At 38.0% G+C, this 17,669-nt stretch overlaps 1 protein-coding gene across 1 annotated transcript in view; it reads left to right on the forward strand.

Annotated features, from left to right (window-relative positions):
- The window catches only part of ADAMTSL1 (ADAMTS-like 1), a 496,626-nt gene that overhangs the window by 50,244 nt on the left and 428,713 nt on the right, over positions 1-17,669 (forward strand). The window contains exon 2 of the mRNA XM_010857061.1: positions 2,345-2,472. Within this exon, the coding sequence (XP_010855363.1) occupies positions 2,345-2,472 (128 nt within the window). The remainder of the gene's footprint in view (positions 1-2,344; positions 2,473-17,669) is intronic.

Here is a 17,669-nt window from a genome sequence, read left to right on the forward strand (position 1 = left end):
GCACTGAAGCATAAGTAAATCACAGCTGGGAGGCTCTGGAGCCAATATTCCACTGTAGGCTAAGTAGGCCTTCGTTGTTTAGTCGCCAAGTCATGTCCAATTCTTTTGTGACCCCATGGACTATTGTTTGCCAGACTCCTCTGTCCATGTGATTTCCCAGGCAAGAATACTGGAGTAGGTTGCTATTTCCTTCTCCAGGGACCTTCCCAACTCAGGGGTCAAACCCATGTGCCCCACATTGCGAGGTGCATTCTTTACCACTCAGCCACCAGGGAAGCCCAAGTAGGTCTATGTCTCTGATTTTAACCATTATCTATCCCACTATTTATTTCAAATGATTCAGGAATGTAAATACAATATGTACCAGTTAGACATTCCTTGATATGATACTCTAAGGCCAAGTTTGTGACTTCATTTGTACAGGTTGTAAAAGTTCCAAGGAGTAGTCAGTTTGACAAATGAGTCCCATAGCAACATATTTGTGAAGAATCCCATTACTTCAAAATAAATAGTTTTCTATTCTAGGGGTGATACAATGTTCTTTTCCTTTTCAGGGACTCCTCCTTATTGGGTGATACAGCCTTGAGTATAACTAGATAGTGTGTGAAAAAGTCTTTAAAAATAATAATAATAAGAGCTACCATTTATACAGCCTACTATATGCTGGTCACTTTACCTGCATCATCTCAGGTTCTCACAATGCTTTGTAAAAGGTTGCCCTCCTGTTGTCTTTGTATCCCATGCTCTTTCTGCTTATGCTGTCTCCTTGGAGGAAAAAACCTGAACGTGAAACCATCATTTGCCTATCACACACATTTTCTTTACAAATTGCTTTTTGCAAATATAGTTTTAAAATTTTAACATTTGTTATGTGTATGCCTTTGACATGAAATGATACCACCTTTAATATATGGATATCACCTGGTTTATTCAGTAAAGTAACTTGGCCAGTTTCCACTAGCTATTTGTAGAACTCTTGCCATGGACTGAGCTATGGCCTGTCCAAATACAAATGGTGAAACCCTCGTGTTCAGTGTGATGCTATTTGAAGACAGAGCCTTTAGGAGAGAATTAGCTTAGATGAGGTTGTAAGGTGGGGCCCTCATGATGTGATTAATGCACTACTAACAAGAGACACCAGTGAGCTCACTCTCCCTCTCTTACTCACAGAAAGTGGAGGTCATATGACCACATGGTGAACAGGCAGCCATCTGCAACCTAAGGGGAAAGTCTTCACTGGGAGCCAACCATGCTGGCATCCTGGTCTTGGACTTTGATTCCAGAATTGTGAAAAAATGGATTTCTGTTAAGACACCTAGTCTGATAATTTGTTATGGCAGCATGAACAGACTAATACAACTGTGAACATACATAAAAACATGTTCTTAATTTATAATAACATAATCAGTAATATTTATTTGTGATTTACTCTGAAACTTAAGTTTAGTTTATATAAGTAGTCTTTTTACAGTATGTGAGTGTGTGTGTGCATGTGTGTGTGCACAGGGACAGACGTGGATGTTGTGGCATGGTTATATTATCCCCATTTTATAGAAAGGAAAATTGAAATGTAGAGAGGTGGGAAATTACTTGTGCACAGACACATAATTAGTTAAAAAACAGAATCCATATCCAAACCCAGGCAGTTTCTAACTCCAAAATCTGTTCTATTAACTATTATAAGACTGGCACCAATTTTCTCTTTAGCTCTTCTAAGAAATGTGAAGCACTACATGGACACCTACACATAACCGTTTTCCTTAGAGTAAATGCAGATTTCACTAGGAAGTCTGTCAATAACAAGCAAGTCTGTCTGTCTAGTCCTTGTATTACTAAAGTTAATTCATACAATTATTCTCATTGACAAATCTAAAAACCAAGAATGATGCTGCTTCATTAAAAAAAAAAAAAAGTCCATTGTATAAAACATTGAATTTTGGAAAGCTGTGACGGTATGCACATGTCCATTTTCTCAGAGCAGAAACATCTCTTGAGTGCAGCTTCTCTCTTCACAGGGCAGCAAAGAGTAGCCTCACGAAACTTTTGACTTCAGTGCAGTTTACCTTCCTCTGACCCAGACTGCTATTTTTGGCCACCTTTTTCCATTCACTCCCATTAATGCAGGCCCTTGCCTTTTTCAGTCACAGCCTGGGTTCCTTGCACTCAAATATTCCTCCGCCTAAACATATGTACATTATTAAATTGGAAAGAATCTGAGAATCTGAGCTCAGCTTCATCCTCAACAAGGCCATCGTGTACAGACACGCTAGACCACCCGCGGTTTAGGACACACGTTTCCAGGTTCGCTGAGGACTCATACTGATCATGCTCTCGTTCCTCACAGAGCTCCAGGACCGCGCGCTCTGAGGAGGACCGCGACGGCCTGTGGGACGCCTGGGGCCCGTGGAGCGAGTGCTCACGCACCTGCGGCGGAGGGGCCTCCTACTCGCTGAGACGCTGCCTCAGCAGCAAGTAAGTCCTGAACGCACAGGGCTCCCTTGCAAGACGCCAAGGGAGCAGGTTGGAGCCGTACTTTGGGGGTAAAGCGGAGCATTTTGTTGCACGCAAATACGGATTGAAGGAATGAAAGGCAGGCCCAAAGAATTAAATATGACCATCTCCTGCTAGGTATTTAGATGCCCTTATGTGATAAGCTATATAGAATTTACCTCATTCACCAAGCAAATTTTCTTATGTTTTCATGTTAGAACTGGAAGGAAAAAATATTATTAGAATTGAATTCTCAAAAATGGATGTAGTATCTATAGCTCCATAATTTATTATACTTTTGGTACCGTCTTAACATCTGTGGTGACTAATAACAAAAATATTAGTGTTAATAGCCTATTATGTTATTCCAATGTTACCAGTAGTTTGAAAATGAAGGCTATATGATTTTTTAGATGTTTTAATGGTCAGAAGTTCCCCCAAAGTCATTCAGTTTCCTGAATGATGTGTTGTGCATATAAGAAAATTTGGAAGAATAGAAACTCCTGTGGAAATTGGGATGTGAATAGTGGGAGCGATGATGAAAGGGGAAGTAAGAGTGGCTCACAGTTCCTAAGCTGAAAGGAAAAGGCTTGAGGTGTTGGACTGGAAAGTCTTTACTTAGAATAATGATAAGTCAGAACTTCTTGAGCTGTGTGGTCTATGATTAGATTTTTCTCCAAACTATAAAATACAAAGTACTATGGTAATATTTTTAATGAAAGATTTTATTTGACAGTGAAAAGTATTATATATGGCAAGGAAGAGGTTTGATCAAAGTTATTATATATTATAATATGTGAAACAGAGGAAGGACAAATTATGCATCTGTTGATTTTTCTAGACTTTTCATAAGCAACAGAAAGTGATGAGATGTAGTTTCAGGAAAATGTCAATTTATTCTAATTAGAGTGAGAATTTTTTGAAATCAGGGTCCAAGTCTTACTTTTTTCCATATCCTCCAGGTCTGCACAGAATCTGAGAGATAGTGAAAGCTCAATAGATGTTTCCTCACTGGATCCATTGATAACTAGAGATAATTTTGGTTCCACAGAGGCCCCAGTATAAATAACATACTCTGGGAAACATGACTAAAAGCCATATCTTGAAAGTTACCAGATCAGTTCTAGTATTTAGCCATTCTGGTATTTGGGTCTACCCTGAAGATGAGCTTGTTGGTTGAATCAACTAGTGAGTTTGTCTGTCTTCTTTGGAGGCCAGCTTCATATCAAACCAGATCTGTGAACTAAATAGAAAGAATAGATCTTTCATCCTTATGAATTCACTTGTTCTCTTAATCTTGAATATAAAAACTTTGTAAATCCTCACTACATGTTGCTGCATGGTGGACTGTGAGACATAACTGAAAATAAATTGTACACAGTAAAACCAAAAGGTACAAATTTGGAATATTCCTATTATATGCTGCTGCTGCTAAGTCGCTTCAATCGTGTCCGACTCTGTGCGACCCCAGAGACGGCAGCCCACCAGGCTCCCCCATCCCTGGGATTCTCCAGGCAAGAACACTGGAGTGGGTTGCCATTTCCTTCTCCAATGCATGAAAATGAAAAGTGAAAGTGAAGTCACTCAGTCGTGTCCGACTCCTAGCGATCCCATGGACTGCAGCCGACCAGGCTCCTCCATCCGTGTGATTTTCCAGGCAAGAGTACTGGAGTGGGGTGCCATTGCCTTCTCCAATTCCTGTTATATAGTTTGCCCAAATTAGCATGCTGAAATATTCTGTAGGGATGAGCCAAAACATGTGTCTCATAAAGCTGGTAAGAAATGTATGGGAAATTTCATATTGGCTCAGTAATGTAAATGTTACATTGTGAGCATCTTGTACTGAGTGAGAGACTGAGAAACAGCTTCAGGAATGAATTAGAACCACAAGCAAAGTCTGTCATTTGGCAAATCATCAAACATGGGTGTCCTGTGAAATTCAAAACTACCATGTTTGTCACCTAGTATATTAAAACCCCAGTCATTAAGGTTTTATTAAGATACTTCATTGTAAAGCAGAAACTAGCACAACATTTTGCAAAGTACTCCAATTAAAAAAAAATTCTTAAAGAGAAAGGGTGTGACCACTTTTCTTAAAAAAAAAAAAAGATACTATGAAAAATATTGGTTGTTGTCTACTTATAATGAACTGAAAAAGCAGAATGAAAATTCTAAAATTTATAAACATATATATGTCCTCTTTGACTTTCAAATATTAAAAAAAAATGCATTGAATAAACCCATACTGCAGTAAGTGGGAAATAATAAAAATTAGGGAGAGGAGTGAACCACTATTCTTTAGGGATTTGAAGAAGAAGAAAAAAGGTTTCAAACAAATGGCATTTCTAAATCTGGTAGGAATATAAAGAAATAGGGAAAAAAATGGACTGCAGAGCTGAATCACCCCGTGTGTTTTTCTCAAGAGAATCAGAGTCAGTGCAGTTCAGTATAAAGTCACGTCACAACACAAGCCCTACGGAAGAATGGTGTCCTGCTGTACGTTGTGCACAGATAAATAGAGCTGCCATATTTTTTCTGAAGATGTACACCGGCCAAAGTAAATTACCTGGCCAAGTTCAAAGTCAGTATGGGAGAGCAAAAATGTTACAAGGAAAGGCATTTGACGCCAGGTTGGTAAAGAACTGGGACCAGTTTTGTAGTCTACCATAGATGGTCTTTTGTGGAAATTCATTTTTTTTTTAATTATTAAAGTATTATAACACATGTACAGGAGACTTTGAAAATACAGAACCAAGTTACATATAGTTCCACTAAATATTACAATTATTTTTTAAGTAGATAAATTAAGATTTTTAGTTGGTGTTTCAATATCAAACTCTCAAAAATTAATAGAATGAATATATAGAAAAGTAGAAAGATACAGTAGACCTGAAAAGCACCATGAACCAATTCAACATAATTAAGATTTATACAGTTTCACACAACAGTAGAATACAAATTCTATTCAAGTTCCCATAGACTGTAAACTAGGAGACTCTGGAATATATCCAGGGACATAAAGTGCAAAAATTTAATGGTCTAGAAATGAAATCATACAGAGTCTGTTCTCTTATCACTGTGGAATTATGTTAGAAATCAATATCAAGATATTTGAAAATAACCCACATATTTTCAAGTGGAATGTGACCTTTACCAAGAGAGATCTTTGACTTAGACATTGTAAGTCTCAGTAAAGTTATTTTAGTGATATACATTTAGTGTTAGTCTCTTAGTCGTCTCTAACTCTTTGTGACCCCATGGACTGTAGCCCACCAGGCTCCTCTGTTCATGGAATTCTCCAGGAAAGACTGCTGGAGTGGGTAACCATTCCTTTCCCCAGGGAATTGTCCTGGCCCAGGGATCAAACCTGGGTCTCCTGTATTACAGGCAGATTCTTTACCATCTGAGCCACCAGGGAAGCCCATTCAATAAAATTCAAAGACTGAAAGGGTGACTGTAGCAAAGATAGCATTTAAATGAGAAATTAATATCAAATAAAAAATTAATATCAACGATACTTTAAAAACCTCATGTATTTGAAAATTAAATGTCTAATTTTACATGATGGGTATATCTAAGAATGTGGCAATTCATTTTTAATGGTTAACGGACTTACTGGGTTTTCTCTCATCTCTCCACTCTATATTTATACATCCAAGTTCAATTCAGTCACCTTCTTAACTCTTGGGAAAGATCAGGGGTTATGAATGTGTATGTCCTTACAGGCCAAGCAGGTAACTAGAATGTGTGTTGTAGTGAAATGGTCAGCATTCCAGTTCAGCCCAAGTAACTTCCATCCCCTGCTGCATTAATCTGCCAGGCTAATTTTCCAGTCCTAGTGATATGATGTCATTGTTCACATTAATGTCTGATATTAATAGCTTTAAATCTATCATAAAATAATTATTCTATTCCCAATATTATAAAACTGTAAAGGAAGCTAAAATAGATTTAATGGAATAGATAACGACTCTCCTTCTGGAGTTAAGTACTATGTTCCCTGATGGACTAGGAGCTTGGAGGAGGCTTGGTTAACCCCCTAAGTGTAGAACATCTTCTCAGAGCGATCTTTTGGAAAAAAAAAATCAGTGGGAAAAAAAACCCACAGTGAAATTATAAACAAGCATTACATATAAAACCCTTCATTCTCAACTGGCAGTGCTTAAGGCTGGGAAAGCAGCCCTGACCCGGAGAGATAGTGAGCAGAATCATGTGCTTAGCTTCTCCCCTGTCTTTTCTCTGTGCTCACAGAAAAGAAGCAGTGCTTGATTTTCCCAGTTTCTGATATTGGAGCATTTATTATTGCATTTTGCTGTAACTTTGGTTTGAGCAATGAAAGAAGGCCCTGTGTAAGTTTTTTATCTAAGAGTTTTGCTAGTTTCTGTAAGATTCCTTTAGGTTTCATTGACTTTCCCTAATAATGCAATTGTTGTGAATAGCCAAGTAGTATATAATGTCTGCTTTTATTTTTTTAATTAGGAAACAGAGTCTACTTACTTGTACTTTATGATGGTCCTTTGTTTTGTTGCAAGTGAATTAAACAATGTACTACCTCCCTCAAAAAGCTGCTGCTTCTCTCCCCAATTCTCTACCTCTCCCACCGTAATACTCTGAAATAGTGTTTCTAGCAAATTCATTTGTCTGGTTGACCTAGTATTATGTTTAATTTAGTGGAAACAATCCTTCAACCGTAATTACTTGACCATATTTTTAACACTTTGATACTAAAGATCTGTTTCTGAGAGCTCTAAGTTTGTCTTCAGCCGGGTCATTTAACTTTGCCCAAAAGGAATTCCAGATGCATAAGGCACTTAGGAATAGTGTGTCTGCATGTTCTCCAGTGTTCATTGCAAAACTGTTTACAGTAGCTAGAACATGCAAGCAACCTAGATGTCCATCGGCAGATGAATGAATGAGAAAATTGTGGTACATATACACAATGGAATATTACCCAGCTATTGAAAAGAACACATTTGAGTCAGTTCTAAGGAGGTGGATGAAACTGGAGCCTATTATGTATACAGAGTGAAGTAAGTCAGAAAGAAAGCACCAATATAGTATATTAACGCATATGTATGGAACTTAGAAAGATGGTAATAACCCTTTATGTAAGACAGCAAAAGAGACACAGATATAAAGAACAGACTTTTGGACTCTGTGGGAGAAGGCAACGGAGGGATGATTTGAGAGAATAGGTTTGAAACATGTATATTCTCATATGTGAAATAGATAACCAGTCCAAGTTCAATGCATGAAACGGGAGACTCAAAGCTGGTGCATTGGGACAACCCAAAGAGATGGGATGGGGAGGGAGGTGGGAGAGGTGTTGGGGATGGGGGGACACATGTACACCCATGGATGATTCATGTCAATGTACATAAAAAACCACCACAATATTGTAAAGTAATTAGCCTCCAATTAAAATAAATAAAATAAAAAAAAAAAGAATAGTGTGTCTGACGTCACATGTATCACTGTATTAGGTCTGTGTCAAGGTCGAGGTCAAAGGTGTTCATTGTAGCTCATTTATGACTGCATTTAGTCAGCTGATACTTTTTAAGTATAGTGTGGCTGAAGTGTTGCATTAGTGGCTGAAGACGATTTTATGACCCTTTTTACTTTCTGAAATGCCAAATCAATCTCCAGATTAATTAACACTATGGATTAATAGATTAATAGAATAGATTATTTAATACATTGAGTATGAATACTTTATTAAATCCCAAGGTGAAAAACTTGTCAACTTCATAGATGGCCAAAGAATAAACAAAAGGCATATCTATAAAGGTTGAAATAAAATTAAAACATTTTGAATTGAATTCTTTTTTTTTTAGTACTTATTTGTTTATTTTTGGCTGCGTTGGTCTTAGTTATAGCATGCTGGCTCTTTCTACTTGTGGCTCACAGGCGTAGTTGCTCCAGGGCATGTGGGATCTTAACTCCCCAACCAGGACCAGGGATAGCACCTGCATCTCTTATATTGGAAGGTGGATTCTTAACCACTGGATCACCAGGGAAGTCCATGAATTGAATTCTTAAGTTGAATACAATTTTTTTTGAGTTGAACAAAATTATTACATGAACAAGAGATAAAATCATCACACCATAGAGGTGTCTAAAAAAATTAAGATTATGATATTATCCCAAAGGGATGTGGCTGCTAGAATGTTGTCAATATAAACATAGAAAAATTAAAATAAATAGCCCCAAGGAGTCTTATCTCATGGGAATAAGGAAGATCATTCAACCTTGTCATTTCATAATAATCGTGCTAAAGGAAAATAAGCTAACTCCTCTGACTTTTTAATTGCAAACACAGTTTTTCTCCCATAATAATATTGATACTTACATGAATAGAAGCTTTAGTTAGCAAATAATTTATAAACTTTATAATGATAAGTACCAAAAGACATTTTTAATGTTAAGATTTGATGTGTAAAAGTACCAAAAGAGAAATTTTAATGTTAAGATTTGGCTTCTCAAACATAAATTTTCTCTTTTAAAAATTTAACCTCATCTCTGTCATAACATCCAATTAAGGTTCACAAGACTTGTTTTAAGAGGTTTTAGAACTTTCAGCCCAAGTGAGCCCCAAAGCAAGATTTATCTGTTATTCTTCATCTAATGTTGTATGTTATCAGCCTTGTTTTTCTTGGACATGTCTGAGGTTTGTTTAACACAAAGATACACAAATTCAGAATGAGTCTGACTAGTCACGTCGTTTATATTGAGGAGATTTCACATTTGGGGATATATGTTTGAGAGTCTGCGGTTGCCTTCCTTTTACTTTTGGGTCAAAGCCTAGTCTAAATGTATTACCAGTACTTCTAATATTCCAGGTCATATATTTTAGAAGGATATTTTGTTCCATGATCTGGTCTTTTTTCAGGAGCAGAATACACTAAAGCCAATGACTGAATGTTTGGGGCCAGTTTATGCCTGGTTTGTCCCATAAACCTGTTTGTTGGAATAAAAGATGGTTGGGAATGTGTTTGGTGTCCATAACCTTTACTAGCCATACTGGGACTCTGTTACTCTTGGCTGGCCTTTTCTGTTTATTTAAAAATTCCTTATTTGGTTAGTTCTGTAGATTTTCTGAAGTTTTCATTTCTCCCCAGTTTTCTTTTTTTAAAAAAGCTAAGTAACTGAGGTATTCTTGATACCTAAAAATAATGTATATTTAAGGTGTACAGCTTGATGTTTTGATAAATGAATACATCATGAAAAGATCGACACAATCAAGCCAAGTAGTATATTCATCCCTTCTATATATTTAGTGTGTGTGTGTTGAGAAGATTTAAAATCTATGTTCTTAGCAAATTTCAAGTATAAAGTACAGCATTTTTAACTGTCATTATCATCCTGTACTTTAGATCTTCAAAACTCATTCATCTTGCATAACTGAAACTTCATCCCCTTTCACCAACATCTCCGTCTCACCCCCCCAACTCCACCCACCCCCCACCACACTTGGCAACCACTGTTCTGCTCTCTGCTTCAATGAATTTTACTATTTTAGATTCCACATATAAGCAAAATCATTTGGCGTTTGTCTTTCTGTGTCTAGCTTATTTCAGTCAGCATGATGTCCTTCAGGTTCACCTATGCTGTCACAAATGGCAGGATCCCCATTATTGTTAAGACTAAATAATATTCCATTGTATGTACATACCACATTTTCTTTATCTATTCATTAATCTAGGGACTTCTGAGTTGTTTTCATATCTTAACTATATTATGAATAATGCTACAATGGACATGAGTATATGCCTATTCAAGATTCAGATTTCATTTCCTTTGGATTTATACCCCGTAGTGAAATTGCTGGGTCATATGGTCGTTGTTTTTAATTTTACAAGGAATCCTCATACTGTTTTTCATAATGCCTTCACCAATCTACATGTCCATCAACAATGCATAAAGGCTCCCTTTTCTCTACGTCTTTTCCCACTTATCTTTTTGATGATAACCATTCTAACAGATGTAAATGATGTCCCCTTGTGGTTTTGATTTGCATTTCTCTGATAGTTAGTGATGATGAACATATTTTCATGCATCTTTTGTCCACTTGTATGTCTGTTTTTTGTTGTTTTGTTTTGTTTTTTTTGAGAAAGGTCTATTCAGGTCCTTTGACCACTTTTTTAATTTTTTTTTTTAATTCTTGAGTTATATGAGTTTTTAAATATATTTTGGATATTAACCCCTTATCAGACATATGGTTTGCAAATATTTTCCTCCACTAGGTAGGTTGAGTTTTCACTCTGTTGATTGTTTCCTTTGTTGTATAGAAGCTCTTTAGTTTGATGCAACTTCACTTGTCAATGTTTGCCTTAGTTGCCTGTGCATTTGCTGTTATGATCAATGAATTGTTGCTAATATCAGTGGCAAGAAGCTTTATTCTCTATGTTTTCTTCTAGCAGTTTTATAGTTTAACAAAGACATGTTTAAGTCTTTCATCTATTTTGAGTTAATTTTTATTACTTGGTATGAGATAAGGGTAGAATTTCATTCTTTTGCAAATGGCTATCCAATTTTCCTAATACCATTTATTGAAGAGACTACCTATTCCCCATTGTGTTCTTGGTACCTTGTCAAAGATTAGTTGACTCTATAGGCACAGGTATGTTTCCAGACTCTTTATTCTGTTCCATTGGTCTATATGCCTGTTTTTGTTCCAGTTCCATACTGTATTAATTACTATAACTTTGTAATATAGTTTGAAACGAGGAAGTGTGATTCCTCCAGCTTTGTTTTTCTTGTTCAGGTTTTGAGTTTGATAGTATTCCCTCTTGTTTTTTTTGGAAGAATTTAAGAAAAACTGCATTAATTATTTGTAAAATGTTTTTTAGAATTCACCTGTGAAACCACCTGGTCCTGGACTTTTCTTTGTCATGAGGTTTTAGACTACTCCTTCAACACTTTTGTTTGCTATTGGTCTGAACTAGAAAAAGGAGAACAAACTAAGCCCACATTGTAGCAGAGGAAAGAAATAATAAGAACTAGGGCAAAAGTAAATCAAATATAGTATAGAAAAGCAATAGAAAAGATCAACCAAACCAAGAATTTGGATTTTGAAATGATGAAATTGACAAACCCTTAGCTAGCCTGAGGGGAAAAAAAGAAAGAAGATGCAAATAAATAAAATCAGAAATGAAAGAAGAAACATTACGATGTATGCTTCAGAAATTAAAAGGCTGATAGGGACTGTTATGAACCATTATGTGCCAAAAAATAGGAAAACTTAGAAAAAATGAATAAATTCTTAGAAACATATGACCTTTAAGACTGAATCTCAGTTTTTATGCATTCAGTTAATATTTGTTGAACATCTACTATGTATTAGACAAGTTCCTAGATATAACTTAGGATATAAAGTTCAAGGAACAGGCATTTGCTATTGAGAATTTATCATAATATTGAGTTTCTACTGATTATAGTTGCAATGTATTTTAAGAACTAAGAGAATTTCTCCCAGTTCTGTAAATAGATAATACTCTGTGGGCTTCCTGGGTGGCTCAGTGGTAAAGAATCTGCCTGCCAATGCAGGAAACATGGGTTTGATTCCTGGATCAGGAAGATCTCATAGAGAAGGAAATGGCAATCCACTCCAGTATTCTAGCCTGGGAAATCCCATGGATGAAGGAGCCTGGCAGGCCACAGTCCATGAAATCGTAAAAGTCAGACACCACTTAGCAACTAAGCGACAGTAATCTGTAGCAGTGGTTCTTAACCCAGCTGTACTGTAGAGTCACTTGGAAAGCTTTATAAATGATACAAATATCAGGGCTTCACCAAAGACCAATTAAAGTGGAATCTCTGGGGTTGGAGCCCTACTATCAGTAATTTTGTAAAAGCTCTTCTAATAACTTTAACGTGTGTCCACTGTTAGAACTTTAGAACTGTTGCTCTACTAGATGGCATGATAGTGAAACGATGAATTTGTCTCCAGCAATCTAAGAATTTAGAGGCTGGAGTAATGAAAAAAAGAATGTATTTTCTGGTAAAGAGATTTATTTATGTTTAACATTTCTCAGTCAGGTTTTTATGAAATGACTTAATCTGCAACGTAGGAAGAAAAGTCATAGACACCAGCATGTCAGGATATAAAAGTAATGGTTTGCCACTGTACTCCTGTGAGCCATGGTGATAACCTTTCTGAGTAGTTCTCCAATTGTCTGGTATTATTCAAAATCAAGAGAGCTTCCCTGGTGGTTTAGCGGTAGAGAATCTGCCTGCAGTGCAGGAGACACGAGTTCAGTTAGGTTAGGAATATCCCCTGGAGAAGGAAATAGCAACCCACTCCAGTATTCTTGCCTGGGTGAAACCCATGGACAGAGCAGCCTGGTAGGGCTGCAAAAGAATCGGACACTACTTAGCAACTAAAACCACCACCCACTCAATATCAGCCTTGCCCAGAGTGGTGAATAGACTTAGTATTTTCTCAAAAAATTTTCCATTCCATTATTAAGCCTATGGATATGACTCTGTAAGCCTCCAGGTTATTAGTGAATAACTAAGTTAATGCCCAGTAACTGGCATGATTTATGCAAATTCTCTTGGGATCAACTTTCCAAAATCAATTCCATTAAAATTTCTTTCAGCAAATTTTTAAAATTTATTTTTAATTGGAGTATAATTGCTTTGCAATGTTGTATTAGGTTCTGCTGTCCAACAACATGAATCAGCTCTAAGTATATATATATCCCCTCCATCTCGTGTCTGCCTCCCACCCAACCGCATCTCACCCTCTAGTCACAGAGCGCTGAGCTAAGCTCCCTGTGTTAATACATCTGCTTCCCACTAGCTATCTATTTTATACATGGCAGTGTATATATGTCATGGCTACTCTCTCAATTAGTCCCACCCTCTCCTTCCCCAACCCATGTCCGCAGGTTTGTTCACTACATCTTTGTCTCTATTCCTGCCCTGCATATAGGCTCATTAAATTTCTCAAACATAGAGTTTAACTTTCCATCTTCAATTCAGTATCTGTCATTATCCCTGTCCCCCACCAAAGACTTCCTTAATTCTGTTTCCTCTGTTTGAGCCCAGTTTGTACAACAGAAAAGGGGAGTTTATCTGTTTTGCTCCATTTCAACCACTGAGTGTGGGGGATGGGGAGTAGAGGAAAGAAAGGATGTGTGTGTGTGTGTGTGTGTGTATGTGTTTGTGAGAGAGATTTAAAGAAAAAGAGACACCAGATATTAAGAGCAAAAGAAAAACACAGAGAGATATCAGAGTTACATACACTTGGGAATGAATTATTTACCTCGAGACAGAAAAAATAAGTATAGAACAATAAATAGCATCATATTTATGTGTGATCATCAGCCAAAGCCCATAACTACATATGCCAAGCTCAGATAGCTTAAGGGCCAGTCTCTACCTTTGCCTTTGGAGTGGGACTGACTAGTCAAGATAAGAGATCCCTTCCTATGGGAAGCAGTCAACTATTTGGGAACCTGGATCTTAAAAAAACAAAACAATGTATTTCATTGTCTCTGTTAGAAACTTTATCCTATTTTGTGAATTATCCTTTTTATTCTCTTATGAAACTACTAATTGTGACTCTTGGCCCTACTTTTTTCTAGCTGTATGACATTGCATGTGGGATTTAGTGGCTCATCTATGATGTCTTGAGCTTCCCAGGTGACATTGGTGCTAAAGAACCTGCCTGCCAATGCAGGTAGATCGAAGAGACCTGGGTCAGAAAGATCCCCTAGAAGAGGGCACAGCAACCCACTCAAGTATTCTTGCCTAGAGAATCTCATGAACAGAGGAGCCTGGCAGGCTACAGTCCATGGGGTTGCACAGAGTCAGACATGACTGAAGTGACTTAGCACACACACACTATGATGTCATGTGGACAGTGCTTGGAACAGATTAGGTGTTCAATACATATTTATATTGAAAGAATGTCTAAGGTGCCTTTCAACTCCATGTCAAACACGGGACCCATTTTGCTGTAAGACACGAAGAGGAGTAAAAACTGCTCTGAATATGAATAGTTTTAAAGAAAAATGTGATTCTCCAGGCTCTCATTTTGCATCAGACATCTGGGTGATATGGGCGGATTGAAGAACTTTTGTCTCTAGCCAAAATAATTCATAAATTCCCAGCTCCAGGGTTGTATGGGGTGAGGTTGTGAGAGTCCTAGAGTTTCATAATATACATTTTCCTCATGGGGAAGATGGAAAAGTTGGACTTGATGTTGCTAAAACACATTTGTTTTTATTCTCATTCTTTGCCTCTTTTGGCTACTGAGCAAGTGTAAGATCATTTGCAAACCTTATGGCATGTGTGTGTGTATTATAAAGTGCATGTCCTTCCTGCTGGTGGATCTCAAGCCAAAGGCAGCAGTTCCTCGGCCCCCACCCCTTGCCCTCTCTCCAAGGGGACAAATGCATTGCAGAGACAAATACAACTTTGAGTAAATATGTGAAAGTAAACATGCCTGTAGAAAAGAGCCAAAGTTTCTTTCCTTTACTAGCTATTTAATTTCATTTTAAACTTTTCATCTTTGATTTATTTTAGAAAGATTTTAATTGAGTTTCAGGGTCAAAAATTAGATCAAACATGAGGCCAAAATTCCTCTGTGACCTGAAATCCGTATAGCATTTCCTTCTGTTCTGCACCTTCATCCCTCACCTTCCTTCCTTCCTCTCTCCTTCCTTCTTTCCTCTGTTCCTACCTTTCTTCCCTCTCTCCTCTCTTGCCTCTTTTCTCTCTTCCTTTCCTCCCTCCCTCCTTCATTCCATTTTTCAATAAAAGCTTGTGGAATGCTAACATGCTTCGCTGGCCGCTGGGGCTCAGAGATCACACAAATAAACTACAAAGCAGAAAAACAAATAGGCAAAAATACACTTAAAAAAAAATCGTTTTCTGAAAGTAGCACACATCCTGGGTGGCTGCAGGTCTGTGTCCTGATCCTTTCAACTGGGGGCCACGCTACCAACTCTGTGCCCCTTCTCCTGATGAGCCCTCTTCTTACAATGCCTCCCGCTGCCCCTGCCCACAAACCCTCAGTTGTTTAAAGTTACTTCCACCAGTGGCCCCCCAGTCTCACTTTGCTGTATTTCTAAGGCATTGTTTTCACCATTTTTAGTGACTTTTACATAGCTTGACTTGTGTTATAGCTATTTATAGGACCCTGTCCTCCACTAAACTATCGGCACCGTGGGCACAGGTTTTATCTTGGCTTTCCTTTATAGCTTCCTGTTTGCACACAGTAGGTTCTCAGTCAAGACTGACTGAATTGACTGAATTGACTCGGGGGCCAGAAACCTACTGCCATACTTTGAGAAGCTGGAGTAGGGAGGGAATGCTGTTTATTTTCTTTAATTAATTGATTAAATACTTTTTGGCTGTGCTGGGTCTTCACTGCTGTGCAAGGGCTTTCTCTTGCAGTGAGTTGCAGTGAATGAGGGCTTCTCTCTAGTGTTGGTGCGGGTCTTCTCATTGTGGTGGCTTCTGTTATTATGGAGCACAGGCTCTAGAGCACGGACTTCAGTAGCTGTTGCACGTGGGCTCAGTAGTTGTGGCTCACAGGCCAAGGCTGTTTCTTGAATTCTCCCTTCTCCCGTCACCCTCTTGGGACTCAAATGGCCCATAATGACACCCCTCCTAAGACATCACCTTCATAAGTTACTTCTGTCTCTCATCAATTGGTCCCTCTGTCCAGTTTCTCCATATTTAGTTCCCCGACCATGCCCATTAATTGTTGATCCTACATTGTACTGACTCACGGACTTCTTTACAACTTAATTATAGCTTTGAGAAGGGTCAGGGGAGTGCTCACTGTTGTACCTTTCACAATGCCTGGCTTAGTACTGGTTCCCATTGAATGCTCAATAAATGTGTGAAGTGACTGTGAATCAGAAAGCATTCTACCAGTGTGAACCTGAGCATCTTGCCCAGGGGCTCATCTTCACTTTGAGATGGTGTGTTGTATATTGTCTCATTAGATTATCTGAGCAGTCTACTTGGAACAGTTTCTGGTTCCATTAGAAGCTGGGCACGAGCACTGTGCTTTCCAGTGCCATTGTTCTCGCGTTCTTCTCTTTTGATTACATGAGCACACGCCTCACTTTCATAACCCTAGCCCATATTTGTGAGAACTTGATGCTTTGTTGTAGCATGTCTGCCTTTGAAGACAAGGCAGAGATATGTAAAATCATACTTGTTTGGGGAAAAAAGTTGGCACTTGTTTTTCTAGTCATAATTTAGAACATACCAAACACTCATAATAGCGAATAAACCAATTGAAAACTCACAGGACAAACTCCAAAATTCAGTCTATAATATCCTCTTGGGTCTAACTTTTAATTGAGCAGCTTTGCAGACTCTGAGCTGCTGCTCAAGAATCTATAAAAGTATAAAGACACTTTCCTTAGTTCCCTAGGGTCAAGAGAAGAGCAAATACCCAGAGATGTCATCTTAGACTGTTTTCCCTAAACCTGCATGGTTTCCATTTATATTGAATTCAATCTGCACATGAAGTTATAGTAACTGTCTCTGTATACATAAATCAGAGTTTCCAAGCTGGCACAGCCTTCAGAATGTTTTTATAATGAAAGATTAGCATAGAGCAGAAGTGTTGAATTGTAAAACTAAGGTTACAAAAATACATTACCTATGCCAAAGAAACACTTTCACATCGAGGACTCAATTTATGGCACTGTTTTTCAGGGTGAGATTTCATTACCCCCTCTTCAGTTTAAAATTGTTTTCAAAATGCAGCTTTGGGGTGCACTCTTGTTTCGGTTCTTTAGGCTGCGTCAGAGTTCCTGGCAGATGAAGAAGAGCTGGTATGACACCAGGGCCATGTCTGTTCCCAGCCAGCTCACCTGATGGATGATGCCTGGCTGCATGCCTCCTTGTTGTTTGTTGTATTATTACAACAGAAAGCATTTTCAAAAGCTGCATTTATCAAGTTGTCATAATAGTTTGGCTTGCATATCTAGCTAGCCAGAAAAAAAAAAAAAAATCTCTCCCTTAGCACTGATCTGTTTGAGCTACGTGATATATCACATGCAGGAGGCAGTGCAAAGCAATGACATCCTCCGCGAGATTCCGGGACGTTTCAACTGAGTGCTTAATAGGGGAGATGTTTTTTATGTTTGCACTGGTATGTCTCACAGCACCAAAGACCTCTGTCTCCTTGTTTCAAAGGCCCTCTT

The sequence above is a fragment of the Bison bison genome, unplaced genomic scaffold, assembly GCF_000754665.1.
Source record: "Bison bison bison isolate TAMUID 2011002044 unplaced genomic scaffold, Bison_UMD1.0 scf7180017864376, whole genome shotgun sequence".
In the NCBI taxonomy this organism is placed as follows: domain Eukaryota; kingdom Metazoa; phylum Chordata; class Mammalia; order Artiodactyla; family Bovidae; genus Bison; species Bison bison.